The following is a 20,754-nucleotide window of genomic DNA, read 5'->3' as shown; positions in this document are numbered from 1 at the left end:
AAGTGCAGAGGAACTCTGGTAAGCTCTTGCATTCGTTATCTGAGGAAAAGCCCAGAGGAGAGACCCTAAATAGCCAGAAAAGGAGGTCTGGCTAGTAAGAAAGGAGGCTTGGCTACTGAAAGAGGTAAGCACCTATCAGGAGGGGTCTCTGATGTCACCTGCTGGTGCTGGCCACTCAGAGCAGTCCATTGTGCCCCAACACCTCTGAATCCAAGATGGCAGAGGCCTGGGACACACTGGAGGAGCTCTGGGCACATCCCCTGGGAGGTACTGGTCAGGGGAGTGGTCACTCCCCTTTACTTTGTCCAGGTTCGCGCCAGAGCAGGGCTGGGGGATCCCTGAACCGGTGTAGACTGGCTTATGCAGAGATTGGCACCATCTGTGCCCATCAAAGCATTTCCAGAGGCTGGGGGAGGCTACTCCTCCCCAGTCCTTCACACCTATTTCCAAAGGGAGAGGGTGTAACACCCTCTCTCAGAGGAAATCCTTTGTTCTGCCTTCCTGGGACTGGGCTGCCCACGCCCCAGGGGGGCAGAAACCTGTCTAAGGGGTTGTCAGCAGCAGCAGCAGCTGCAGTGGAAACCCCAGAAAGACAGTTTGGCAGTACCCGGGTTCTGTGCTAGAGACTCGGGGATGCATGGAATGGTATTGGGGTGACAATTCCATGATCGTAGACATGTTACATGGCCATGTTCGGAGTTACCATTGTGACGCTACACATAGGTAGTGACCTATGTGTAGTGCACACGTGTAATGGTGTCCCCGCACTCACAAAGTTCGGGGAATTTGCCCTGAACAATGTGGGGTCACCTTCACTAGTGCCAGCGTGCCCACACACTAAGTCACTTGGCACCTAGCCTTCACCAAGTTAGGGTTAGACAAATAGATGACTTATAAGTTACCTATGTGCAGTGAAAATATCTGTGAAATAACGTGGATGTTATTTCACTCAGGCTGCAGTGGCAGTCCTGTGTAAGAATTGTCTGAGCTCCATATGGGTGGCAAAAGAAATGCTGCAGTCCATGGGGATCTCCTGGAACCAGAATACCCTGGGTACCTAGGTACCATATACAAGAGAATTATAAGGGTGTTCCAGTGTGCCAATGAGAATTGGTAAAATTAGTCACTAGCCTGCAGTGACAAATTTAAAGCAGAGAGAGCATAAACACTGAGGTTCTGGTTAGAAGATTGTTTTTTTAAAATGTTCAGGCAGTCCTTGAGCATGAAGTTCAGCTTGAATATGTTTCTTCTTAAGTTGTTTGAATTTTTAAATTTTGTCCAAATTTGTGTCTACAGGTCGAACCCTATCTCCACTTAACAAAGATGGGGTCTGCAGTGTAGGAGGCTGGCCTGGTTTGTAGTGGGTACCTAAGGTACTTATACCAGGTCCAGTTATGCATTTTTAGTGAAATGTAGGCAGTGTTCTAGCAGCTTAGGCTGTCTAGAGGTAGCTGTAGCAGAGCAGCTTAGGCTGAACTAGGAAACATGCCAAGCTCCTGCAATACCACTACAGTCACACAGTACTTATACATAATAAAAGACAATACTCAGTGTTACCAAAAATAAAGGTACTTTATTTTAGTGACACAAGGCAAAAAATATCTTACAGGCAATACTCCTTCTGGAGGTAAGTTTCATACACAATATATACACTAGTAACCAAAATCAGGTAAGTAAACAGTTCTAGAATAGTGCAAACAGTACAAATACAATAGATTGCAATGGGCCTACGGGAAACACAAGCCATATACCAAAATAGTGGAACTCTAATATCGAATTCCCCCCCCACCTCCACCCCCCAGGCAAGTATAGTGTGTAGAGGGGTGCTGGAAGTGTAGGAAAACACCAAAGGTAAGGAAAGTACCCCACCCCAGAGTCCAGGAAAGCAAGAGTAAAGTACAGCAAGTTTCCTCAGGACACACTACAAGTCGTGATAAAGGATTTTGCAAGAACCAAGCAAGTCTGAAAGCAACAAACGATGGATTCCTGGACCTGAAGACCTGTGGAGAGAGGAGACCAAGTCCATAAGTCGAAGAAGAGTCCACTAAGGACAGGAGCCCTTGCCAACCTAGAAGGTGTAAAAGTGGATTCTCCGGTCAGAAGAAAAGTACAGAAGCGCACCAAAGAAGATAGCTGCGGGTTCCTGCTTGGTGCAGATGATGTCCCACGTCGAGTTGTTGGATGCAGGCTGTTTATGTTGCTGGATTTCGCCAACAAGCCTTGGTTCAAGCAAGTACACGGTTTGTGTCAAAAAGGAGCTACCTGGACCCAGGAGTGATCTGGGGGTCTCAACTCCGACTGAGGAGACAGAAGGGGCTCTCAGCACTCCAGAGAGCCCTCAGAAGACCAGGCAGCACCCCCAGGAGTCCCAGAACACGGGTACAAAGAAGATGCAAAGTGCGGTTATCGCAGCACTACACAAGAAGGTCCCACGCCACCGGAGAACACCTCAGAGAGCTGTGCGTCGCAGGATGGAGTGCTGGGGCCCGGGTCGACGCTGTGAATGAAGGATTCTTGGAAGAAGTGCTCAGAAACCCAAGGAGCTGCAGAAGACATGGTGCACATGGGGTACTGTTGCAGCACAGGGAGGCAAGCTCTTACCTCCACCAAATGTGGACAGCTGGACCTTTGGACAGTCTGGGTCACTTCGGTCCACCACCTCCAGGGAGCACGCTCGTCGTCAGGAGAGGAGTCCCAGAGTACTGGTGGTCATCACAGAAGGGTGCCTGCAGAAGCAGGGAAGTGACTGTCACTCCACTGGAGATTCCTCCGGTTCTTCTGGTGCAGGGTGAAGACAGGCAGTCCTCAGAGTGTGCACACCTTGGAAACTGTTACAAAAGCTGTCTGGAGCTGAAGTTGCAGGTCACAGGAGTCGTCCTGGATACTTTGTTGCAGTTACAGCAGTTCCTCGAGCAGTCTGCGGTTGATCCGACAGTCAGAAGCTGATGCAGAGGAGTTCTGGAGGAATCTTGCAGGCGAATGTGAGGAAACACCCAGAGGAGAGACGCTAAATAGCCTTGAGAGGGGGAATGGCTACCTACCCAGGTATGTACCTATCAGCAGGGGTCTCTGAAGTCACCTGCTGGCACTGGCCACTCAGAGGTCACCAGAGGGTCCCCCACACCTTGGAATTCAAGATGGCTAATGCCAAGGACATTATGGAGGAGCTCTGGGCCCCACCCCTGGGGTGGTCATGGACAGGGGAGTGGTCACTCCCCTTCCCTTTGTCCAGTTTCGCACCAGAGCAAGGACTGGGGGCCCCAGAACCGGTGTAGACTGGATTATGCAAGGAGGGCACAGTTTGTGCCCTTCAAAGAATTTCAAGAGGCTCTCGGAGGCTATCCCTCCCATGCCTGTAACACCTATTTTCAATGGGAGAGGGTGTAACACCCCTCTCCTAAAGGAAATGCATTGCTCTGCCTTCCTGGGATTGAGCTGCTCAATCCCCAGGAGGGCAGAAACCTGTGTGTGAGGTGGGAGCAGCTGGGGCTACAGTGGAAACCTCAGAGAGCTGGTCTGGCAGTAGTGGGGGTCCATAGTGGAGCCCCAGGATGGATAGAATTGAAGCCTCAGAACCAGATTTGGATTGGGGATTCAATTTCACAATCTTAGACACCTCACATGACTATATTTGGAGTTACCATTGTGAGGCTACATATATGTATTGACATATATGTTAGTGCACGCGTATAATGGTGTCCCCGCACTCACGAAGCTGAGGAATTGGCCCTGGACAACGTGGGGGCACCTTTGCTAGTGCAAGGGTGCCCTCACACACAGTAACTTTGCACCTAGCCTTCAGTAAATTAAGGTTAGACATATAGGTGACTTATAAGTTACTTAGTGCAGTGTAAAATGGCTGTGAAATAGTGTGTGCACTATTTCACTCAGGCTGCAGTGGCAGTCCTAATGAAAGGTTTGTATGGGCTCCTTATGGGTGGCAAAAGAGATGCTGCAGCCCATAAGGATCTCCTGGAACCCCAATGCCCTGGGTACCATATACTAGGGACTTATAAGGGGGGATGCCAATCAGAATTTGAATATGGGGTCACTAATGTATAGTGACAAATTTGACAAGTAGAGAGAGCATAAGCACTGGAGTTCTAGTTAGCAGAACTTCAGTGACACAGTCAAGCATACTGACAACACATATAGGCCACAAACTATGAGCATTGGGGTCCTGGCTAACAGGATCCTTGTGAGACAGGCAAAACACACTGACAAACATGTAGAAATTGGGGATAACATGCCAAGAAAGATGGTACTTTCCTACATGCAGTAACCTATTAATTTGTTCTTCGTTGTAGCTCAGCATGTTGGGCTCAGATATACTTAAGTACCCTACTAGGTGATGCGGTGTTGCAGCTAATCTTCGCGACTTATTAAAAACATTCCATACATAACTCCCAAACAATTGTTCTTTTTAGAGTTCCTTGTGACTTCTCAAATTAAAAAATGAGGTGGTTCTAACCAGCCCTATGGGTACAAAATGCACCCAAGGTAGTCCATCACATGTCAAACTTTCCAGGGCTGAATCGCCTTACCTACTGTAACTAAATTTTAGGTTTTTAGTCAGGATTCCTTTGGAAATTGTTAAAGCGTTTCAGCCCATACAAATTCAGCCTCCTCAGGACACCTGGAGACAAGGAATACTCATAATTCATACTAACAAATTAAAAACAATTGCATGACTAAAAACGTTCACACAAAAAATAATGGAAAAGGAGAGAAAAAAAGGAGCCACCTGAACTACATCTTGGAGAGCAAACTCCTCACTGCCTCAGGTCTTAGTAGTGCACTTGTTCTCCGATTCATGCAGGAAATGTCAAAGCCAATAATACTAATGGCAAAGTAAACGAGTAGTGCTTCAATTGCTGCCCAAAAACAGATTGAACCATTATTTATATGTGAATAGAGTACTTACATCACCTGCCTTAAAATACAAACTCTGAAAGGCTTAAATTAGGGTAGTGTCCACGCCACGTAAGTAGATAGTATGGAGGTTCGCAAACACCATGCTCTATATACGTGTATCAATCTGTGTAGTGATAATACCCGGTGCAGGCTAATTAAAGTTCATGTGACTCTGCTAAAATATCAGAAAATGTAATGTAAAATAGCTCACTGGTATTATCATTGACATTACGAGTACACAAGGAAATGCTTGCTCGTCTGAGCTCCATAACTATAGCCAGGCACTGCAAGCTTTCTGAAAGCACTTAAGTTTAAAAAAAAGGTTGTTTACCATAGTTAAATACTGTTGGAAAATATACAGGTACAGTTTAAAGCCACCTCTCACATTTATCAGAGCATAAGCCCAAATGCATGATTACTTTTAACATATATACTCCGAATATATTTTAGTCACTGAAACTGCCTTTTTCAAACATATCAATCAAGCTTACCTTCTCTATGTTTTAAAATATATCTGTGAATAAAATGTAACTTAACTTTGGTGACCCTCTCTGGTAGAGGCTCTCTAGCCACAGATCCCCCACCTTTCAAATATTCTCAAGTGTCAGAATGGATCTGGAATCTTTTCAACAGTAACTCTGTGAACAGGTAGGTGGTGCCACACAGCTCCACACCGATGCTTTTCCGCTACAGAAACGATGCAGGGCCTATATGAACGCCACTCCTGCAAGCTGACAGCAGTTGCTTTCTTTCTACACCATCAGACACAGATCCAGAACTTTTGCTTGTATCTCAGAGACATTTAACTTAGATATTTTTTCAGAAATTCACACTGTGCATGGAAACATCACCCCCAAATATGGCAGGTTTTAAACCCTGTATGTTCTGTTGCATACAAATATCTGGGAACATTCAGAAAGCTTCAATGAGGTTGCATTCCATCCACTGCTTACCATTGGTTTTATGGTTTGTAACTAACATTTGCTTGCATTCTATTTACTGCCTTTGTTTGTTTTAGGCTGTCTAGCATGTCTTTGCCCCTTCCGTGGAGCATAGCAGGACCAGCTCTCTGAAAGTGCATGTTTTCAGTTGGCTTTTCTATTCTGGTTCACAGTAGAAAACTTATGTGTTTCTTTGAAAAGGTTTCCTTCCTCCTAGCTTGCTGCTTGAGAGATTCTACTTTTCTCTGCCACTACCAGATGCCTGTTAGGAACATGGGTCTGTCTTCAAGCTAGTTTACTTTGGTCAGTGATCTTTACTAATAATAGCATAACTTAAACAATCCTCTCCTTCAATTCTGCATCCATGCCATAAGCATTGGATGGAGGGGAGTGGGGTGGGGGGTGCTGGAGTTCAGAAGTGAACGAGCAATAAAGAGGCCTTTATATTTTGGTTTTATCTTGTCACATTTGCAGTGGATTCAAAGACAGAGGACAAATGTTAAGCTCTGTCTCCATAGGGAGCTTGTTTATTTTTCTTTCTCAACTTCAAAGTGAGAGCATTTATGTGACAATCTTGCTGGGTATGGGAATGTAAAAAGGCTGTAGGATGTTATTTTTTTCTAGCACACAACAAAATGTAAATGCCTGTAAATTAACTGAACAAATATTTCAGGATTCATAATGATTAGTAAAGCACAAATAAAACCCATTTGTTTTGTAATTTGAGGTGTGGTGGAAGCAAATATTTTATTAGGATAAAAAAAAAAAAATCAATACACTAGGTGATGCCAATTTCCACACATTGTCATTTGTGCGCTGTATAGTTTTAGCTTTAAAACTGTAGATCAGCGCAAATGTAATGGTCATTTCAATTGAAAATATGTGTGCTGTAATGGCACCTCACTATGCATATTCCACTCTACTCCACAACACCACCCCATTCTACTGTACTCCATATCTGTAAGAAAGTACCCTCTTGTTGCATGGTTACCCCCATTTTCTGCCTGATGTCAGTGTGTTTGATTGTGTTCATTGGGATCCTGCTAACCAAGACCCCAGTAGTTATTCTCTCTCACCTCTAATTTTTGACACTGTATACCAGTAAACTCAGTATTTCACCCAAAAATGGCATATGGGTGCCCCCTTAAAAGTCCCTAGTATATGGTATCTAGGTACTCAGGGCGTTGGGGTTCCAGGGAATCCCTATGGGCTGCAGCATTTCTTTTGCCACCCATAGGGAGCCCATGCAAAGGCTTCTGCAGGACTGCCATTGCAACCTGCGTGAAAAGGTGCATGTACCCTTTCACTGCCATTTACAGCGCACCAGGTCACTTATAAGTTACCCCTATAGCAGGCAGTCTAGCCCTGAGGGCTGGGTGCAGAGTACCTGTGTGTGAGGGCACCCCTGCACCAGCAGAGGTGCCCCCACTAACTCCATGACCATTTTCCCTGGACTTTGTGAGTGCGGGGAAGCCATTTTACGCATGTTCTGGTCACTACCTATGTCCAGCTACATATTGGTAACTCCAAACATAGGCGTGTTTGGTATCAAACATTTTGGAATTATACACCAATTCTTTTGCAAGCGTTGGTTGTATGACTCCACACACTCTGGGGGCTCCTTAGAGGACACCCAGCATTGCCATTCCAGCCTTCTGAGGTTTTTCAGGCAGCCCCAGCTGCTGCCACCTCTCAGACAAGTTTCGGCACTCCTGTTGCTTGAGCAGCTCAAGCCCAGGAAGGCAGAACAAAGACTCATAAGGCACCAGTATGTCAATTTTTGGTGAAATACTGTGTTACCAGTATGCAGTGACAAAATTATGAGGAGAGGGAGCATAATCACTGGAGTCCTGCTTAGTAGGATCCCAGTGAACACAATCAAGCATACTGACATCAGGCAGAAAATGGGGCTAACCATGGCAAAAAGAGGGTTCTTTCCTACACCAACCTTTGAAAAATGGCAAGAGCTTTCTTTAAACCAAATGGCATAACAGTGAACTGGTAATATCCATCTCGGGCAGAGAATGCAGATCTTTCTTTTGCTTCACGGGTGAGACCAGTCAGATCAATCTGCCCGCACCCTGACATCAAATCAAAAGTACTGAGAAATGTGGCTGCCCCTAACCTGTCAATAAGTTCATCTGCTCTTGGGAAAGGGGGAGCATCTGTTTTGATGACAGCATTGAGACCTTTATAGTCCACGCAAAACCTCAGCTCCGTTTTACCTACCTTAGAATGAGGCTTGGGGGACTGTATGGAGGCTCAATTACCCCTAACTCCAGGTTATTGCTTACTTGAGCTCTGATGCTATCTTACACTTGGTCAGTCTGTATATTTAGCTTTTGACAGACATATGTTCACCATTGTCCACATCATGGACACACCGGTTTGTCTGACCAGGGTTAAGCGAAAAGAGCTAAGCATACTGCTGTAGGACTTGCCTGCAGTCAGCTTGCTGCTGGGCAGTGAGGGTGTCTGAAAGATCATTCTATCAACTGACCCATCTTTGGGGCTGTGGGAGAGGAGGTCAGGGAGAGGCTCACTCATCTTCCTAATCCTCATCAGTGATCATCAGCATGGCCACATCAGCCCTGTAATGGAAGAGCTTTAGGCGGTTCACATGGGTGACCTTGTGAGGGTTCCTAGAAGTGCCTTTGTCACCAAGATAGGTGACCTCACTTTTCTTCTCAAGGATTGAGTAAGGGCCACTTCATTTTTTTCCTTGAGCGCCTGGGAGCCAAAGGCTCAAGAAACCAACACCTTCTGCCCATCATGGTACTTCACCATGTGTGATGCTATTAATTGTGTTTGACCAATGACTTTGTGTTTCACCACTGCGCATATTAGTTGCTTAATGTTCACCAGTAGCACATTATATGTTTTGTTCAGTTTAGCCACCTATTGGCTTTGCCATGATATTAGACATTACATTCTGTATTTAGTTTAGCTGCCTATTGGCTTTGACATATTAGACATTACATTTTGTATTCAGCTCAGCTGCCTATTGGCTTTGACATGGCATTAGACATTACATTCTGTATTTAGCTTAGCTGCCTATTTATTGGCTTTGACATGATATTAGACATTACATTTGATATTTAGGTTAGCTGCCTATTGGTTTAACGTGGAGTTAGACATTGCAGTTGAGATATTGCAGAGATGTCTGTGTTTTTTCCAAGCTGTGTTTTTCCACAAGATGAACCAAGCTGTTTTCTTCACACCAGACCTTTGCTGATAAGAGCACGTAGATTTTGTGTTTACCTCGCAATCCAGTCTGAGAGCGGAATGGCTCAGGAGAACTGGCCATTCTCCAAGGTCGTTCAAATCTCACACTGGGTTTGCTTTTAAGGATGACTCTGAGCTACAGTGAGGGAGATTTGAATCTGCTTGACTTCAGGCTGGAGCTAGACGTCAGTTGCCAGTCTCCCGTTTGGGTAGATAATCTCTTTCTCGCAGTTGACCGGAGTCATCAACTTGCAGACCCCAGAAAGATGAAGCTGAATATAGGTCCTACTTGCCCATACGGTGATGAATTTAGACTTTTATGCTTTGCAATTATATTATACTATAATCATATATATATATTTGCTGTGTACATTGCAACTGAGAAGTACTGTGATATATTTTGCTTTCATTGCTGCGACTACTCTTTTAAACGTGTGCTTGAAATCTACTAATTTTGTCTCTCAAGAACTTGTGGGTGGGGGAGAATTAACAACAATAAAGGTCTTCTTTGAACTCAGAAGTGCATTCCAGAGAGGTTCTGTAAGCTCCAATAGGAGATATGTAGGAAAGCAGAACACCATGGCAGCCTTTTGGTCATACCAGAGCTTCTGGAGCTCTTGGCTGACCTAAGATTTTTGGATGCTTTCTCCATGTATTCAGCCATCCTGGAACATAGGCCAAGCACAAAGTCCACAATGCATACCCCCGGCCCTTTCTTTTCCCACAAAGCTGGATAAAGAGTGCCGTAGACCCTTCTTAGCCAGAACTCGAGTAAATCATTTGGCTGCATTACTGTTGGCAAATGACTATGGGACATAAAGGGGGAGTAGGACTTCAGTCACAAGGATGCGTCGTCACTATGGTCCATAACGAACCTGAGACCTCAGTGTATACCAGAGCCCCGACACACACCCATAATAAGTTAGATAACATTAATAGCAGACACAAGACAAGACCTTCCAGCCAGAGTAGATACTGTGGCAGTGGACCTAAGACTGCAGTGCAATGATCAACGCAGGCTCACGGTTTGCGTTGCACAGAATGAAAGCATGATCAAAGAGCTATAGCCATTGGTAACTGACTTGGCGAGTCAAGTTCGCTCATTCACCACTACAGTCCTCTCACTTCCTGGTGGAGCATGCTCACCACATCCGTGGCACGGCGGCTGACAATGGGGTGCCTCCCAGACCTGTGGTGGTGCGAATCCAGATCTACAGAGATAAAGAGGTCTTGTTGCAGACATCACGTACGGGAGCCCCACTCCACTATGAGCACGCTCACATCTTTATTATCCCAGATTATATGCTGTCTGTGCAATGCCACAGAGCCTCCTTCCTGAGAGTGAAGCATGAACTGCAACAGACCAGACTGACCTACACACTGCTTTTCCCAGCTAAGATTAAGGTAACAGCGGGTGGCATGAGTTATTTTTTCACACGACCAGCAGATGCATGGGACTCAATCATTCAATATTTGTAAAGCGCAGCTACTTCACCTTGAGAGTCTCAAGGTGCTGGGGGGGAGGGGTGGCTATTGGGCGGAGGGGCCCCATCTGAAGAGCCCAGTCTTGAGGTTCTTCCTGAAGATGGAGAGCACCGGGCTTTGTCTGAGGTGCCGGGGAGGTTGTTCCAGCTCTTGTTGTAGTGTAGGTGAAAGACCGTCCGCTGGCAGAGGTTTTGCTGATGCAAGGGATGGTGGCCAGGAGACGCAGTGGTTCAGGTAGGCTAGTCCTGCGTTATGTATGGCCTTGTATGTGTGGGTGCGAAGCTTGAAGATGATTTGCTTCTCGACCGGTAGCCAGTGGAGGGTCTTCAGGTGTTGGTAAATGTGTTCTCGGCGAGGGAGGTCCAAAATGAGTCTGGCAGTGGCATTCTGGATGAGTTGAAGTTTTTTGATGTTCCTAGTTGAGGTGCCGGCATAGAGGGCGTTGCCATAGTCGAGCTTGCTAGTGACTAAGGCATGGGTGACTGTCCTGTGACAGTCTGCAGGGATCCATCTGAAGACCTTCCGAAGTTTGCGGAGTGTGTGTCAGCAGGAGGAGGTGTGGAGCTGGGTGGAGCAACACTGCTGTGAACCTTCCGTTCCATCATCACAGAGTGATCACGCCCAGCACAGCGCAAGCACCTCGAACCAAGGAGCACTGACCCCGGAGCAAGCACGAGAAGAAATGACACAGACTCTTTCCACTGCAAAGGTTCCTGTCACCCCAAGAGTTGGAGGCCAGTGCCTCGGATCCAGAGTCCCATCACTCCACAAGCACCAAGTCATCAACGATACCTCCTGACGTAACACTACAGATGGCAGACCGTTGGTTGTGAAGGGCCAGCAGAGCTCCGGAATAACCCCTCCATTCATTTGAAAATACAGGATGAGAATGCAGAGCAGGAATATTGATTCTGATCCTCTTACTACTGTGCTCCTGATAGGTATCCCACACTGGTGCACTGTTAATGAGCTATGTTACCAGCCAAGGAATTAATGATGAAGGCGGCAATGAAGATCTCTCCCTTCCCCCTTCCCCACCTCTGGCCGCTTTTCACGCTTGTTTACGCCTTGTTGAGAGCACCTCATGCATGGGATTATCTAATCACTGTTTGGGCACCCTCATGTTCTGTGGCTGTCCTGGGAAGGGAGTTGAAGGTGCTCATTTTGAACTTCATGAAGTCATATGCTAGATGTTGTTTTCCTCTGCAAGGTGCTCCATGCAGGGTCTGGCATTGTGGGTACCCCACTGCTAGTTGTCTCCCCTGCCCTGTGCCAGTTCCAGAACAATGGTAAGAGTTACAGTACTGATGTGGAATGTCCACAGCATGAGCACAGCAGCAAGCAACATCAAACGGAGGGGCACAAAGATAGCGCTACTGCAAAAGACACATATTGGGCGCGGGGAGGACACTAGGCTACTAAAACGCTGGAGAGGTCAATGTTACTGCACTACTTACTCCAGCTTTGCCAGGGGAGTTCTCATATGGGTCAGGCCAGGACGCCCCTTCCATTGCATGGCAACAGAGGTAAACCCTGAGGGTCGTTATGCATTAGTCGAAGGGCACTTAGATGGCAGACCTATCCTCTTGGGGAGCATATATGCTCCCAACACAGAGTAACCAGCTTTTGTTGTCTCACTTCTCAGGGTCACTTACACAGTGCGCACACATACCGTAGATAAATGGAGGAGACTTCAACTGAGTATTGGACACTCACTTAGACCAATCACATCCCCCCTGCTGACTTCCCGGCAGTGACTGCTGCAGCACATCTGTCCCAAAGGGTCCTGCATTGGTCTAATCAACTGCAGTGATCACTCCATCCTACTGGCAATGTATATTCGTATTATTTGTCACCACATGACTTGCAGGTGAGGCTGGATCAACTGCTCTGTGACCCGGTCACAAGACTATTAGCACTAGGTGGGGAGTATCTGGGCAAGCCCTTTTCTGACCCCAATCCTTTACAGGTGCGGTTTGAAATCAGTGAACCACATCCTCCAGTCCCTATTTGGCAACTGCAGCACGCACTCCTTGAACACCAAGCTTTTCGGGAAATCACCAGAGATATGCTGTCACATTACATAAAGGAAAACTGGGGCACACTTTCCTCACTATCAGTAGATTGGGAGGCACAAAAGTAGTCTTGCGAGGACAATGCATCTGTGCAGTAGTAGGAGCCAGAGCAGATATACAAAAAACTTAGTGCACATTGAAAAAAATGTTAGAGGCCTTACAACTAGCAGTCCACACAGACTGTGCGTGCCAGGCTAAACTGACAAACACTGAATCGACATATGCAGCTTATAGAGCAATTATGTTGCTTAGACTTTAGAGCATACCAAGCAAAGATGAACGCAGAGGGGGACAAATCAGGCCATTTATTGGTTTGGCTCATACGCAGCACCCAACCCATTTTGTCCATCACTGCAATCAAACTGGCCCCAACACATGTGGCCACAACTCAAGATGACATACACCACATGTTCACCACCCACTATAGGTCTCCTTAGGACCCACTACCTAGAAACCTCTCACTAGCCATCCAAAATTTCCTGGCCGTGATTACACTGCCCTCACTTGACCCAGGGGACAGAATGGAACCCAACACACCCATTGACCTGCAGGAGCTGCAGGTAACGATACGCAGCACTGCTACACAAAATACCTCGAGTTTAGATAGATTCCTCATCAAATTCTACAAGGCGTATGAGCCTCTTCTGGCCCTAAGCTTTTGGAGTTGGACCAAACAGGTCTGACAGAGGGCTGCCTCCCACCTTCACTGAGAGAATCTCGGCTGGTGTCCCTCACCAAACTGCGTAGGGGCCCTTTGGAGTTATCCTTGTATCGCTCACTTTCTATGCCGGGGTTGGATTACAAAATTTTAAACAAAGTCACAGCAGGTCGTTTATACAAACATATGCTGCAGTTAATTCACACAAAACTAAACGGTTTCATACCTTAGCGATCCATCACTCTTAATACTTGCCCCTTACACAAGGTGATGAAGCTTGCTCCGCTCCAGTGGCTGTATGCGGCGTTCATGGTGCTGGATTTAGAGAAAGCTGTTGACACTCTAAACTAAAGCCATTTGTTCTATGTATAGACCAAGATCGGTATTTTGGGTCGACTACATAGATTTATCTGTTTACTATACTCTGAACTTACAGCCAGAGTAAAGACTGGCCAGTGCATATTTCAATAATTTCCGGTAACGAGGGGCACATAGCAAGGTTGTCCACTGTCCCACTCCTTTTTGCCCTGGCGATGGAACCCCTTGCCAGTGGTTTCGACAAAGTGGTCAAAACTGGGGAATTCCGCTGAACGGAGAGATACTTGTCACTTCGTTATATGCGGAGGATGTGTTGATCTATACCTGTGATATTCGCAATGGTATCATTGAGGTCCAGAAAATCTTACAGGACTTCCGAGATGCCTCATGCTTAAGAACAAAATGGGCGAAGTCCCGCTTGTACCCCCTCATCCACAATATCCCCCACAGCTGTTTATGGTAGACCCAATGCCTTTACAGTGGGAGCCACGTACATTTCTCTACTTGGGAATGTGTATATATATATATATATATATATATATATATATATATATATATATATATATATATATATATATATATATATATATATATATCACAAGACATGATTTAATAGACAGCAACTTCACTAAAGCTCTTGCTTCACTGTGCCCCTAAATGGCATTCTGGAGGATGATGTCACTCACGGTGCAGGGTAGAGTCTCTCTTTCAAAAATGGTAATACTCCCTCGTCTACTGTACTACTTCTGTAATCTTCCAATTCACATCCCTAGATCCACATTTTACATGCTACATTTTGCCCTGGGCAGTTTTAGCTGGAACAAAGTAAAAAGGAGGGTGGTGCTCAAACTGCAGTTACCCGTAGACAAAAGGGGCCTGGAAGCCACAAATTGTGCACATTATTAACTGGGGCCACAACTGCAGTGGCCTGCATGCTGGCTTGCGGGACGTCTTCCTGGGGAACAGGGATTACCCAGACCTGCACAGGAACCGAGAGTAGTTAGTCAGTACTTTCTCCCTCATGCACGACACCCACAAGATTTCAATAGACTAACAAAAAAAGCTCACAACAACTTCCTTCGCAGCCTTAAATTACTGCCACAAGATTCCCCATACTCCCCTGAAACACCCATAATCTCCATTACTCCATTTACTGACATGACATGGAGAGAAGGTATAGGGGCATGGGGAGGACCCAAGAGTACATACCTTCGGAACACTATTTCAGGATGGAATGCTCATACCTTACGATAGACTACAGAGTGAAAACGGGCTACTGGCTGGTCACTTTCTGGCTTATTGCGAATAATAGCAGAACTATCCAGGTTGTGGCAAATCACAAGCTCAGAAGCTGATCAACGCCCACTTACACATACCCTATATATCATGGACGGGAGCCGCCAGCTCATCACTTTTTTTTTTGTTCGGGCCCTGGCATATACTATAAGAGATCCCTTGGTCAAATCCCACACCAGCTGGAAGGTCAATATCGATAGGGAACTTACACAAAAAGAATGTGACAGAGCACTTTTTTCCTCAGGGAAACTATCAAGAAATGCTAAATTCCAATACATACAAAACAATATTCTGCATAGAGCATACCTCACACCCAAAGCACTTCACCGGATGTTTGGCTCACCCACTGAATGTCCACACTGCCACCAGACCAAAGCAGATGTGATACACATGTTTTGGCACTGCCCAGTTGCCTCTGTGTTGTGGGGTGCAGGTTCTTCTGCTCGTAACATGAGGCAAGAGCAAGAGATTTTCCTTGTGGTCTGGAAGATGCACTTAGTGGACTGACTAAGCGGGCTGGGCTGTTGCACTCCTTTGTGCATGCAGAGTGGAGTGAACTAGACCCCTACGCTACCAAGTCGGGGAGCAGTCGTCCATGCTCTCAGGACCGGTAGATGTACATGTAAAGATGAACTGAAGCCATAAAGCTATACATGTAGAGATGAACTGAAGTCATAAAGCGCTCACCAGGCGATATCCTCGCACCAATAAAGTGACAAGGTGAAGCACTCACCATGCACTATAATTACAGGCCCAGGGGCAGCAACCAACACCCGCCACGCGCTGGACCCCTGGGAGAGGGAGTACATGACAGGCAGCAGTAGGCAAGGAGACCAGCGCAATAAGGCCCTTAACAACAGTTTCTCCTGGTAGTCCAGCAGTGCCTTGGTAGTCCAGAATTAGGGAGCAGCTAGCAGCAGGGCAACAAGCAGAAATAGAATCCATTAAGTCCTTTATGCCACCTAGCAGCAGCATGTAGCAGGGCAACAACAGAGGAGCAGCCCAGGTGAGTCCTTTTGCACCTCAGCAGTCCTTCTGGCAGAGATTCAGTCCCAGTTCCCAAAATTGCTAGAAAATCATGAGGTCAGAGTCCCTGTAATTACACTAAAAAATGCCTCTGTTCAGGGGGTGACTTCAAAAGGACCATTTCAAGTGAAGCACAACCCCCTTTTAACCCAGCCCTGGCTCCTGACATCAGTAGGGTGTAATCAGGCATTTGTGTGAGGGCAGGACACAGCCTATTAAGGTGTGAACAACCCTCCCTTTTCCCAGCCCAGGATGACTATCAGTATGCAGATGCCAATCCTGTCACACCTAGGCCTTCCTGTGTTACGGCTGTCTGGAAAGAATGCACCAAGTGGAGCTGTCACTCTGCCCCAGGAGTGGATTGGAGTCAGGCTGCAAAGCACTAGAGTTAAACGCACAGAGAAATGCCCACTTTTCAAAAGTGGCATTTCTAAAATAGTAATGTAAAATCCACCTACACAGGTGAGTTGGATTTCTCACTACCATTCCAAACATGCCCGTACTACTCCTCACAAATCAGAAATTACCACTCAAACATATATAACAGAATTTCCAATGCAGAACAATGAGAGGAGCAGCACTAACAGTAGTGAAAAATGAAATAGGTTGTTTCTCATTACTAGGACATGTAACATAAAAATATATGATATGTCCTAGTTTATACATACACAGTACCCTGCCCATTGGGCTATCTATGGCCTAACTTAGGGGTGACTTAGGTGTAGTAAAAAGGGAGAATAGGCCTTGGCAAGTAGTTTGACTTGCCAAGTCAATGTGGCAGTAAACTGCACAAGCAGGCAATGCAGTGGCAGGTCTGAAACAAGTTTAAAGGCTACTTCTGGGGTGGATCAATCTGCACTGCAGGCCCACTAAACTAGTAGCATTTAAATTACAGGCCCTGGGTACATGGTATACCACCTTACAAGGGACTTACAGGTGAATTAAATAAGCCAAACAGGTTTAAGCCAACTATTCAAAGTTTAAGGTGAGAGATCATATGTATTTTAGCACTGGTTAGCCGTGGTAAAGTGCCCAGAGTCCTAAAGCCAACAAAAAGAGGGTCAGAAAAAAAGCAGGAGAAATGCAAAAGGTTTGGGGATAACCCTGCAGAAATTGCCATTTGCAACACAAGGGCTCCCTTAAATACTGATTTTAGGGGGGTTTAGAGACGTGTAGGGTAGAAGCCAATGGCCTGGGGTCACTACACCCCCTATTTAACCTCTTCCTGTAGGAAGGGGGCTTAAGTTTCAGAGTTGCTAATTCTGCCAACACCAAGATGAACAGCTCATCTTAGTGGTGGGACTTACCTGACGGTTGGATACACTCCTAAGAATACTAAATTTCCATACTGTCCAGATACCAAATGGGCCGGGTGGGGGCGTGGGGGAGAAGGGGAAGCATAGCTCCTTTTAGTGAATCCAGATCAGCATACCAAAGGGTGGTGGGCTTCTTTGAGTGAGGGCCCCCCTGCCTTGGAATGTAGAATTGCAGGTCATTCGGTTGGCATGCTAACACCCCTATTAGAGCAGGCTTTCATTCCTGTCCACCTGAGAGCAAATCCCCCAGGGGATCCGAAATGTGTCTATTGGTGGCAGGCTAGTTAAAACTAGTCAGTCAGCACATGGGTAGGTGGCAGATTTTTCAGGGGGCATCTCTAAGGTGCCCTCTGGGTGCATGTATTAATAAATCCATCACTGGCATCAGTGAGGGTTCATTAATACAAGAATATTGATACCAAACTTCCCTATCTTCAGTGAATCCATCATGAAGCTGGGGGACTCATATTGACCAGTGTCCAGCACATGTACTTAAAATAGCTTCCCTGTTCACTCACTATGTCTACGAATCGACAAAGACATAGCAGGGGTATATCCGCTCATGCAGATATGCCCTCACATGTAATATAATGCACTCTGCCTTAGGGCTGTAAGGACGATTTACATATAGTTCATGCAGTGTTAGTCGACATGGCACACAGGTTGTGTGCCATGGCGCATTTTCACTTTTAGCTGCACCAAAACATACAGCCTGCAATGGTAGTCTGTATGTGCTAGGTGAAGAGTACCTGATGGTGACAATACTTGCTGCAGTCCTTGGAGACCCTCTTTGGCACCCATGCCCTAGGTACCAGAAGTGCCATTTCTAGGGGTGTATAGGGGCACCAAAGTTTTAGGGAAAGAGATCTGGCATTGGGGACCCGATTAGCAGGAACCCAGTGCACATTCAGTCAAAACTGCATCAAATACCAGGCAGCAATTGGGGCTGTAGCAACACAAAAGGATGATGGACGGAGTGTTGAAAGTTTTCAAACACTCACCCCCAGTCACAGATCTGGGATTAATCTATCGTTCTTTTGCTCACCATGCCACCCCAGTCTGCACCCAGCCATATGCAAATCAGGCTTGAAAAGTTGGGCTGACCATGTCAAAAAGGGGTACTTTCCTACAATGCAGATTGAACAAAATATAATATTTGGGGATGTATGTTTCAAATGGAGGGCAGTGTGTGCTAAGGTTGTAAACGTTTCTCTACAAAGCTTTTTCTGCACATCACTGCTTTCATTTTTTACTCGATTGAGAATGTCTAGTGCTGTAGCCCATTTGACACAGGGAATCTAGACTAAGTCTCACAAAACACCAACAATTATATGAGTGAAGCTTAGATCAACGGTTTGAGCTGTCATTGCTTGAATGCATGGAGATCAAAAAGCTGGTCACAAGGAACTCACACTGAACCTAAACCTCTGTAGATACAATTAATACTTGAAAGTAAAAACAGCAGTTTCAGGAAAACTGGGAAATATTTCACGGGTGTATCCTCCCTATGAAACGTGGGTTTTTAAACCAATGTTTTTGTGCCGTATAATCAGCAACATGAATATTCTTTATAACTCCATTTGACTTTGAAACAGAATCATTTACTTTGAAGTGCAATTTAATATAGGGACATGACATCACTTCATGCAACAAAGTGACAAAATTGCAAGTTGCCTATGGTAATTAGCCCACAACTATTACTTAATGGGTTGCTCACTGCTTTGGGGATTAAGGTTGAGAAGCTGGTGCTGACTGGGTAGTACTATGCAAAACGGTTTACAGATTTTGGGTCCCATGATCATTTAATTTAATTTTAAGGCATCGAATGGGTCACCCAAAGCACTCTAATCTTGAGGAGTTGCTTGCATGAGCTGAGCACAACAAATAATCTAGTGAACTGAGCCACCACTCCAGTTACAGCAATATGTGGCATGTCTAATAGGGAAAATTACACCAGCAAGTCTGATCACAGGAGAATAATCATTGTCACTGCCCGACCTCAAAGGCTATAGTCACAATATATTGGTTGTCCAGCTATGGAAGGCAAAATAGGCTTTGATACAAATAAATGAATACTTCCAATTAGGGTCTTGAATTGGGCTACTGCACTCTAAACCACACTAAGCTCATGAGTAAACATGTAAAATAAAAAACAGAAGGGTTTAATTGGAGTACCACAGGTCAGATATAGCAGATATTAGACTGAATGTTTATATGCTTGGTCTCTAGGTGGCGCATATAGTAGAATTTCTTGGGGTGTGGTGGTACAATTAGAAGCCTAGCGCTCAAGGTACTGGCTTTAAATTAAAATGCATAACAGCATTTCTTGTGAGGCAGAGTCCTTAGTGTACTGTAACTACCACAAACAGTGCATTTATGTCTCTCAATGGCTGTCACTTTCCCAATCAGTTGCAACCCAACAGTCCTTCACCTTGCCCCCTCAACTGAGGTTCTAACTTTACTTTAATGCTAAGTACGCAGCCATTTGCTGTACCTTAATTGCTTCTGTTTTGTGCTCAAACTCTCACTGCATCACAACGATGTTCTACCACATTTCTCACCTCATTTACTTTACCGCGCAACCCTCCAATCATGTGTTCGAGGCACTGAAGCACTCCGACACCAACTCCATTATTATTCAAGTGTGTGGCCACTGGAATAACCTGCACAGAAAAGAGAAGGATTAGTAAAAGAGGATCCAAATTGAAAACAGGAGCAAAAACTGGGCCCGAAATGAAAAAACAGAACTCTGAAAAACATGGACGGGGAAAGCATGGGAAAAGTGACAAGTTAGAACAGAGGAGGTCAAGAGGGGCTGTCTATGGAAACAGAAGAACAAAGAAGGAGGACTACTGAAAACCAAAATGGAAAGAGGGATAGTGAGTGAGAAAAAGAAGCCAATTAAAGACACTGAGGCAAGTTTGGACGCAGGTGGGAGACACAAAAGCAAAGTGGATGGGGAAGATAAGTAAAAAAAACAAAAACTGTTAAACCTGCCAGCTCTTGGTGTGTTTTCCTCGGTCTTTTAGCTTCTGACCTCCTGGATTTGATCCTACGGAGAAGTTAGTTTTCAATGGCTTTAGGACTGGGCACTTTACCACCGCTGACCAATACTAAAGTGCAAGTGCTCCCCTGTCTAAATGGTTTTGGTGATTGGTTTATCAATGATTGGAATATCTGATTTACTAGTATGCCCCTAGTAGGGCACCCTGTGTGCCCAGGGCCTGTAAATAAAAAGCCACTAGTGGGCCTCCAGCACGGATTGTGCCACCCACATGTGTAGCCCTATAAACACGTCTCAGACCTCCCAATGCAGTGTCTGTGTGGGCAGTTTAAACTGCCATTTCGACCTGGCAAGTGCACCCACTTACCAGACCCAATCCTTCCCTTTCACTACATGTACGTCAACCCTAATGTAGGCACAAGGCAGCTCCATGGGCAGGGTGCAGTGTATTTAATAGGTAGGACGGACATGTACTCTTGTGTTTTACATGTCCTGA

The 20,754-nt window shown here is 45.7% G+C and overlaps 1 protein-coding gene across 5 annotated transcripts in view; it reads right to left on the bottom strand.

Moving 5' to 3' along the window:
- The window catches only part of KANSL3 (KAT8 regulatory NSL complex subunit 3), a 470,654-nt gene that overhangs the window by 339,035 nt on the left and 110,865 nt on the right, over window positions 1-20,754 (bottom strand). For all 5 annotated transcript variants that reach the window (XM_069214408.1, XM_069214411.1, XM_069214407.1 and 2 more), the window contains exon 8: window positions 19,816-19,917. In XM_069214408.1, the coding sequence (XP_069070509.1) occupies window positions 19,816-19,917 (102 nt within the window). The remainder of the gene's footprint in view (window positions 1-19,815; window positions 19,918-20,754) is intronic.

Source organism: Pleurodeles waltl, chromosome 11, assembly GCF_031143425.1.
Source record: "Pleurodeles waltl isolate 20211129_DDA chromosome 11, aPleWal1.hap1.20221129, whole genome shotgun sequence".
Lineage (NCBI taxonomy): Eukaryota > Metazoa > Chordata > Amphibia > Caudata > Salamandridae > Pleurodeles > Pleurodeles waltl.
Note: the sequence above shows the minus strand (reverse complement) of the source record. Positions and strands in the feature narration are given on the sequence as shown.